Genomic DNA, 9587 nt, shown 5'->3' with positions numbered 1-9587 from the left:
CTCTTTCTGTTGGCGCGATCCCAAGCGAAAAATCCACGCCAATTAAAAATCGGCGAGAGTGATCTTTGCTGGCGCGGTTTCCTCCTTAAATTCCACGCCAATTGGACGTTCTGGCGCTCTGGCGCGATTTCCTCCTTAAATTCCGCACCAATTGAACGTTCTGGCTCGATTTCCTCCTTAAATTCCGCGCCAATTGGGTGTTCTGGCGCTCTGGCTTCTCTGACGCGATTAATCTCACAGAATCCGCGCTAATTCCCCCTCCTGGCGCTTCTGTCATCGGAAAAAACGCGCCAATCTCCTCTTCACTCAGAAAAAAAAAAATCTGAGTCCGAGCCAGGTGTTCTACAGTCCACCTGCTCAATTGAGCACAGAGCTCTTGTGTACACGCGGACACAAAGGCACTTCAAGCCACACAGGCAATTCTACTACACAGGTAAGCTAGCTACAAAGACACTTCAGCCACAAGGTGACAAAAGATCAGGCTCACCCAATCTGAGCTCTGATACCAAAATAAAATGTGAACAGAATTGAAAAGAAAGAGATGTAGCTCTCAGGTGTGGCCTGCACCTGGAGACTACACTCACCAACAACAGAGAGATCACTCTCGTACACTCTATTATTCTACAATAAAAGATTACATCATTAAATACAATACTAGGAATTAGGAAGTTGCACCCAAACCCCTAAACTTTAGGAACTAATCGTAAACTAGGGAGAACGTTACAACAATATAACCATTTTCTCCATTAATATAAAATAATATTAATTATTTTTAACTAATTGTATTTTATCTATCCTCGGCTACATTTTAGATCGTCAATCAGACAATCTTACATAAGTTCAACCTAAACTCCTCTTCATTTACCCACTCAGAGTATGGTCTTCTATGACGTGGCATAAAGCCAAACATTGTCTCGTACTTCAAAGATTCAAAGATCCCTGTTTCGTTTAGTTTCACCTGCTTCCTGGGTCATTGATCTCCCTTTAATCGGATGTCCCTTGGGGTTTTGACATAACCTCGCATTAACCTATGAGAAAATACTACCAATAGTAGGCAACCTAATCTGACCCAGAAATCAAAGGAAAAACTCAAGTAAAAAGGATAAAACCGGATTCAAAATTGCTAGATAATCAAGCTAGCAACTTCATTAGAGAATTGTTTTGAGACGATAAAGTGAAATCATGCATTACGTCTGCGGTCTCTACTTTTAACTTTGATGGGATGTAAGGTCATGAAACAGCGAGTTTTCGTGCAAGGTCGGGACTCTTCTTGGAGCGATATATAGTAGTCGGGGGGAATTAGCAATAGCATATCCGAGATAGAAGAGGCAGACTCATAAAACTCCAAATATATTTTCAGAGAAATGGCAACGGAGGGGGAAAAGGGACAAGTAAAGCTGCTAGGTGTGACTCTCAGTCCCTTCGTGGTGCGGGTATGCATTGCTCTGGCTCTTAAAGGTATCGATTACGAGTTCATCCAAGAGCATTTCCTGCACCCTAAGAGCGAGCTGCTGCTGAAATCAAACCCTGTTCACAAGAAAGTTCCAGTTCTTATCCACAATGGAAAGCCTATTTGTGAATCCATGATTATTGTGCAATACATAGAGGAGGCATGGGGAAATAAGGGACCAAATCTTATGCCCAAGGATCCATATGAGCGAGCCATTGCTCGCTTTTGGGCTGCCTTTGTAGACGATAAGGTAATTTAATTCATTCATTAGTAATCGCCTGAATTCATATCTCACCGACCCTTCCCTTGTCTGGAATTTGTGTCTTCGAAAGTTCCAATTATGTTTTTTCTATTCCGTAACCAATATACTCGTGGTTTCAATGTGTGCGTTCAGCTCTTCCCATCTATGGACGCAGCTCTCTATGGCCCAGGCGAGCAGCTACAGAAAGCAGTGGAAGAGAGCGTTACCAACTTTCTTTTGATAGAGGAAGCTCTGCGAACCAACCACTGCTTCGCCGGAAAAGTGTATTTTGGAGGGGATGAGATCGGCTCGATTGACATCGCATTGGGTGGTTTGTCGTCGTTTATTAAAAGCGTCGAGAAGGCTACCGAGAGCGTTTTAATAGATGCAGAGAAAATGCCGTTGTTGAGCGCATGGATGGATCGATTCTGTAAAATCGATGTAGTGAAAGAAGTGATGCCAGATCCGGCGGAATATATATCTGTTTGGAGAGCCAGGATGATTTCACCACCTACTGCTAATTAGGGCAAACCATGCCGGTCTTATAAGCTGAGGACAGACAGAAAGATTATATTTAAGATGAGTGTTGTTCATAGTCAGTGTCTTTTTATTCAGCTGGTCTTGAAGTAGAGGTGTTTTATGTTAATTAGTGTGAATAATGTTTTGGTGAATCTCGCCGGTACTATACCTAGCATTCCTCTGTTCAATGTACATTATTTATTCGCAAGAAGCTTTTGGTGAATCTCTCCGATACTGTCGCTGGTATCGCCCTGTTCAATATGCGTTGATTACGAATGTAATAGAAGATAATGAAATCCAAGTGTTTCTAGAATGTAACAAGTACATTATTTAGAATGAAATGCAGTCCTATGTTCAATGTACATTATTTATTCGCAACAAGTTTTTGATGAATCTCACCGATACTGTCGCTGGCATCGCCCTGTTGAGTCTCCTTTGATCACGAAATGAAATGCAAGCGTTTGTATAGAATGTAATACATAGTAACCAGAATGAAATGCAATTATTTTTGTGGAAAGATCCTCTATAGCCGCCATAAAGTGTCGCATCAAATCCAAGACTTTCGACAATAAACTTATATGGCACCATGTTGCATTTTGAAAACAATCCGGAATGTGAAAGGCAGTTCCTATTTCAGACCCCATTGAAACATAAATGTTTCTGACATGCAAGGGAAATAGCAGTTTCCTTGTTGCTAAAATGCTAAAGTCAACTTTGAAGGAAATATAAATGCAAAGAAACTGCTATACCCCTAGCATGTCAGACTGCATTTATGTTTCAATAGGATGTGAAATAGGACTCGCCGAATGTGAAAGGCATCCCGTCCCACTTGAAAACAATCCGGAATGTGAAAGGCATCCGGTCCCACTTGAATACAATCTGGAATGTGAAAACAGTCCGGAATCTGGGCTTCAAATTCTGTGGTTGATTCAATGTCTTTAGTCATTGTCAATCACCTTTTTCATCAATTTACCGTGACTTTCTAGATATATTCGACTTTGGGGATGTACGGAATCTGAAAAATTAATTTTAAAGTTCGGTTGGATTTGAAATAATTTTTATATATATAATTATTATTATTATGTTTGAATGGAAGGGGATGTAGGACATATGAAATATTAACTTTAATGTTTGATTTATTTTATTATTATTAATTTTTTGGGGGATATAAGATAATTAAAAATTATTATCATGTTTGAATGGATGAAATATTAACTCTAAAGTTTGATTGGACTTTTTTTTGAAAAATAATAATAAAAAAATATTATTATGTTTGAATCTAACGGGATGTAAGGAATATGAAATATTAACTTTAAAGTTTGATGGGATCTTATTATTATTTTTTTGAGGGAGGATATAAGATAATGAAAAATTATTATGATGTTTGAATGGAACAAGATGTAAGGAAGATGAAATATTAATTTTATATTTTGATTGGATTTTATTTTTTTTTGGGGATATATAAGATAATTTTTAATGTTTATCGTTTTTATAATTATTATTTTGTTTTAATAGAATTTTTTATTTTTTGCTTATTTTTTTATAATGATTATGATTTAAATTATAATTGAAGGTAATAATGGTTATTATTATACTAAATAAGAAGTTTACTATAATTGTTTTGAGTCTCTTAAAATATATATATGATTTTTAAGTTAAAAAAAAAAGTAAGGAGAAGTTAGAATTTTATTAAAAGATATCATGATTATGATGTGATATTATGATGATGATGGTGGTGGTTAACATCCACTGAGACCAAACTTTGGCCTATCGGACCTAAAGAAACGAATTATTTAATTTGATTTAAGATTTTATTCCCATGCTCAAAAAGCTTGGAGGCAGAAAGGTCAGTGTTGCAACAAATATTTAATGTGGTTGTACGCGGGGCACTCTAAGAGGAAGTGATTTTCATCCTCGATGTTCATATTCTCACAGAGATGGCAGAACCTTTCCATCCATGGTGTTTTAGGAACTGCCCAATGACCCGTTCCAATATAGTAAAGGCTACAATATTTTTATGGGCCATAAATAAACATGTAGAAAAAAAGCTATGTGTTGTACGTAAAATGTTTGATGAATTTTGTGAAGGAAAAAAATTGAGAAAAATGTTTGAAATAACAAATTGTAATGATGAAAAATAGTCAAATATAGCTAGATTCAGTGGTAGACTTATAGAAGCATGGGTGTTTAAAATATGTAGCTATATTTGGTATTATTGAGCCAAATTATGAAATTGTAGAGTTGAAAATTGAACAAATTGGTAAAATTTTGTGAAAATCCTCAAATTTTAAGAGAAATATAAAGCTTAATTGGTTAAAAAATGTTAATTTGATGGGTACACACATTAAGGTAATCAATATATGCTTGAAAATGGTAAAAGAATTATGTATTTTAGAAGCTAAACCTATAAATTTCATGGTGAATAAAGTTTTTTGGAATATTAGCACTCAGCACTTTTTCTACAGAGATTAAGATGCCTTATTGGTATTTTAGCGAAATTTAAATGTGTGTAAAATGGAGATGTTGAAACATGGAAATCCACCATTTGGGCCACTTTTTAGATTAAAGGAAAAAAAGTTACTCAAATTAATAAAAAATTTACCTCCTATCAATCTCACAACATTCATTACATGAATGAAATTTACCTCATTCGTTAGTAATCACTTGTATTCAAGTCTCATCGAGCCTTTCCTTGTCTGATATTTGTGCTTTCGAAAGTTAATTCAAATTATGTTTTTTTCTATTCGGTGACCAATATGGTTTTAATGTGCACGCTCAGCTCTTTCCATCTGTGCAAGCAACTTTCTTTGGCTAAGGTGTGCAGCTACAGAAAGCAGTGGAAGGTACCATTACAAATTTTATTTTGATAGAGGAATCTCTACGAACAACTACTATTCGCAGGAAAACCGTATTTTGGGCCGATGAGATTGGCTTGATTGACATCGCATTAGGTGGTTTGTGGGTGTCTGTCAAAGGCATTGAGAAGGCTACCGATACCATTTTAATAGATACAGAGAAAATGCCATAGATCGATTTGATATAGTGAAAGAAATTTGATATATATACGTTTTAACCTCAGATATATAAAGTGTCAAGAGTGATCAAATCTCTCGAGGTTCAAACATTTCCTCAAGCTTTGCACTAAAAAAAGAGCTTTGCACCTCTGAGAGATTTGATCCCTCTAAGGGATTGATAGATCTTGGGTTAAGATGGATCTAGGTTAGTTTATTATTTAAGTTTCTTACATATTAGAGTTGCCTTGAATGTTTTAAAATATATATATATATATATATATATGATTTTTAAGTTAAAGAAAAGAGTAGAGAGAAGTAGAAATCTATAAGAAGGAAATAATATTATAAGTTCAAGTTAAGAATTATTGAATATTTCTAAATTATGAATGCTACCATGATTATATCTTTAAGCTACAAAGTGATGGGATGTGTTTTTAAGTAAGGGAAAATGGGTCATGAATGTCACTTGTGTAAACTTATAGGAAAAGATGGGGATTGTACCATTTCATGAATGTTACTTTCCATGGGTTTGGTGTGAACTTGCAAAAGAAAACATAACTATGTTTCCTATGAAACGTGTGAATCTTAAGTAGGATTCTATTTATAGTTCTCAATGGATTTATCTAGGGAACACTAGAGCCTTGAAGCAGGGATTGTGTGGGTAGGATTGCTTACTGTGTGATGCCTAGAGAGTGCTTGGAGAATCCCTTGACGTAATTGGAGTTCTTTAAGCAACCACTTTGAGACTTCTTGATGGACCTATCCTAGAGCCCTAGAAGGTGAGTGTGATAGCTTGAGGGATTGTGGAGTAGAGAAGAGGATACACTTCATTGGGTTGTGCGAGTTGAGGTAAATAAGAGAATATAGGTTGGAATTGTTATCAGAGTTGATTACATTGGCCTAGACAACTTAATATTCAATATTAGACATAGTTGGTTCAAGCAACATTTTCCTTGGTGGAGTCATAATGTTAGCTTGGGGTTGACTTTTTTTTTTAGAGAGTTAGAGTAGTAGTGTCTATGACTAACTAGAATGTTTGGGGTGTGCAGCCGGTTGGTGCTTTAATTAAAGATAATTGTTCTTTATTATACATTATTTTATGTTTTTTATTTTGTATTTTTATATGTTGAAATTTCTATTATAAATGGATGCTCATTCATTGCAAGTTGATAGGAATGCTTGATCGTATCATATGTTGGGCATATTTTGTTTGGTATCAAAGTGGGTAGTTTGGAAGAATACCACCCACATTGAAAAAAATCAAAATTATAATGTGTATAGAGCAAAAATTTTAGTAACATGGCTCAAAATGGAGATGGGTATGTTATGATGTGATATCAGAATGAAGGTTACAACACTTCGGTTCTACAGGCCATAAATAAACATGTAGAAGAAAAGTTATATGTTGCATGCTATGAAGTATAAAAGCATGAATGTTTAAATATGTAGTTACATATTGGTATTATTGAGTCAAATTATGAAATTGTAGAGTTGATAATGGAAGAAATTGGGAAAATCCCCAATTTTTTAGTGAAATCTAAAGCTTAATTGGTTAAAAAATGTTAATATGATGGGTACACACATTGAGGTAATGATTATATGCTTGAACATGGTAAAGGAAGGTTGTACTTTAGGATCTAAGTCTATGAACTTCATGGAGTATTGGTAAAATTGCAAATATTTGAGAATTGAGTATCCCATACTAGTGACATCAGTTATGATGTGAAGGTCAAGGGGAAAAGCTCATAGTGGTAGGGGTAGATAAGTGGATAAATTGTGGGACAATTTCTATAAGAAGGATCATTTTGAGATGAAAATACATTGTTAACTGTTGATTATTTCCCAACCTAAAATGAATGTGGAGTGTCCATCATGACCAATCTTACCATTGGATTTTTCAAAGATAAGGTATTTTGTTAAGGATCATGCAAATTCAATCCTAAATTGGATCTATGTTTCAGTCCCTCTCTTTAGATAAAGCCAAGCAATGGGGGCTTCACTTGGGGAGCAATACCATATCATGTGCATTCATATTGGGGGATATGTATTGAGGAACCAATGACATAATATGTTGAATATATAATAAGGGATGAAGGGTATTTATAATAATGGGTATAAAAAATGGAGTTCAAAGTTAATGAAAAAATTTAAAGGGGTATAAAAAATGTTAATGAGTTTAGGGAGATTGAGATCGACTTGATTGACATCGCATTGGGTGGTTTGTTGGTGTTTATCAAAGGCACCAAGAAGGCTACCAATATCATTTTAACAGGTCCAGAAAAAATGTCGTTGTTGAACGCATGGATGGATCAAATGTGTAAATACGATGTAGTGAAAGAAGTGATACCAGATCCAACGATATATATATATATATATTAGGAGAGCCATGATGATTTCACCACCTACTGCTAATTAGGGAAAACCATGTCGGCCTTATAAAATGAGGACAAACAAAGAGAATATATTTAAGATGTGTGTTATTCGTAGTTTGTATCTTTGTATTCAACTGGTCTTAAAGTATAGTTGTTTTATGTTAATTCGTATAAATAAAGCTTTAGTGAATCTCATCAATACTATAGATAGAATTCCTCCATTCAATGTACATTATTTATTTGCAACAAGGTTTTGATGAATCTCTCTGATACTATCACTAGAATTTCCCTGTTCAATATGCATTGATTACGAATTTAATAGAAAACATAATGAAATGAAAGTGTTTCTATAGAATCTAACAGTAACCAGAATGAAATGCAATTATTTTTGTGGAGAGATCCTCTATAGCTGCCAAAACATGCCACATCAAATCTAAAACTTGTAAGAATAAAGCTATATGGGACCTTGTTTCATTTTGTAAACAATATGGAATGTGAAAGGAATCATGTCAGAGCTTCGAGTTGGAAAGTGACCAAGAGAGTAAGAAAAATGAGAACGCGTGTGCGAGCGTGCCCATGACATGCGACAGGCATGTGGAGGAGAGTGTTCGGTTAAAGGAGACTCGAGCGAGGGAGTTTGATTAAAGTTGACTTGGGAAGAGGCATTTGGTTAAAAGAGTTGGGTGTTCAAATGTTTGGTTAAAGGTGTATGTTGATGAGGGAGTTCAGTTAAAGGCATGCAGATGACAAGTTGGGTGAACGGTGGGAGCGATGGGAAAGATGGGCAACTGGGTAGTGCGACAGGCAGGTGCATGTGGATGGGTGAGAAGCCCACTCAACCACTTAAAGGTTGACCCGCAACGAGTTGATATAATGAGTGGGCACGTGTTGAACGATGGACAGGTCAACTATGCAGCATGTGGGCAGGCCGAGCCATAGTTGAGTGAAAAGACATGATTGTTCATAAAAGTATGAGTTGGAAGCGTATATATTGGAGGCAAGTGACATTCATTTGGGCATCCATCAAACTCACACAAGTTCAGACATAGCGAACAAGTGCAAGCTAGGAAGGAGGCGAACCATGCAAAAAGGGAGAGCAGGGCTCGCTTAAAAACGAGCCACAGGACTCTGTATTGTATGGAGGAAAAATCGGGGTTCCCACAAGCAATTCAAGTCAATGCTAAATGATGGACATGTTGGGTGAGTCTTGCACAATGGGTCAGAGAGACTATAGTTCGAAAGAACCGACATGACCACACACTATCGCGGGTAGTGCAGAACACACTATGGGTGGAGGGAACCACTTAACGGAGTTGTGGGTAAAGTGATATGACTGTTGGATCTGTGGGTAGAGATAGGTGTGGTAACCATAAGGAATTTCATGACCACAGTGCAACTGCTGGGGTACAAACCGTTGTGTGGTGAACGAAGGGATGCGGGCTGCTATAAGTGACACAGCGGGAAGGCTGCTACAAGTTAACAATGGGACATGGGCTGTGTTGAAGTGAATGTAAATCGTGGGCCAATGATGTATGCAGGTAGTGTTTAGGCAGAACGTGAAGGGGCTGCACAAAATTGTAAAAAATTCTATTTTTAAATATAATTGAAGAATTTGAATAAGTGTTGGGCAGACTCGTTTGGGAGTTTCCCCTCCCATTTTATATGTGTGTACATTGTTTGTACTGTCATTGTTGATGATTTATTTCCTTTGCATATGATGACAAATGATGGAAGATAATAGAAGTAATTCCATTGCATTATAAAACTTAAAAGGAAAATTGAGTAAATGTGAAGGTTAGATGTAGCTGATAAGCTCAAGTAGTGGGAAATAAAAGAGTTAGGCGGTGTCGTACCATGCTCACAAGTGGAATTTAATCACCACTAGAGTGAGGTCATGATAGATGGTATGAGAGCTTGGTTCAAGCAGGTGGATCAAGCTTATTTGAAGAATTATTTGGGTCGCAATGTGACACGACAAAAGTTTAGTAGGG

At 36.3% G+C, this 9587-nt stretch overlaps 1 protein-coding gene across 1 annotated transcript; it reads left to right on the top strand.

The window, feature by feature from the left end:
- Positions 1-1322: 1322 nt before the first annotated feature.
- LOC149204770 (glutathione S-transferase U16-like) lies at positions 1323-2326 on the top strand. Its single transcript, XM_089393366.1, has 2 exons — positions 1323-1700; positions 1845-2326. Exons 1-2 carry the CDS (start codon positions 1365-1367, stop codon positions 2214-2216), a joined length of 708 nt encoding a protein of 235 aa, XP_089249492.1. The 5' UTR covers positions 1323-1364; the 3' UTR covers positions 2217-2326.
- The last annotated feature ends 7261 nt before the right edge of the window (positions 2327-9587 follow it).

This window comes from Pinus tabuliformis, chromosome 1_2 (genome assembly GCF_031772625.1).
Source record: "Pinus tabuliformis cultivar Carrire ecotype Pingquan chromosome 1_2, CPIR1, whole genome shotgun sequence".
Taxonomy (NCBI): Eukaryota; Viridiplantae; Streptophyta; class Pinopsida; order Pinales; family Pinaceae; genus Pinus; species Pinus tabuliformis.
The sequence above is the reverse complement of the archived record's forward strand: the minus strand, read 5'-3'. Positions and strand labels throughout refer to the sequence as shown.

Bases quoted from the DNA above. Each gene is read 5' to 3' on its own strand.
- LOC149204770 (XM_089393366.1), top strand. From the start codon at position 1,365: ATGGCAACGGAGGGGGAAAAGGGACAAGTAAAGCTGCTAGGTGTGACT. The intron at 1,701-1,844 runs GTAATTTAATTC...GTGTGCGTTCAG, and splicing joins CTGCCTTTGTAGACGATAAG to CTCTTCCCATCTATGGACGC.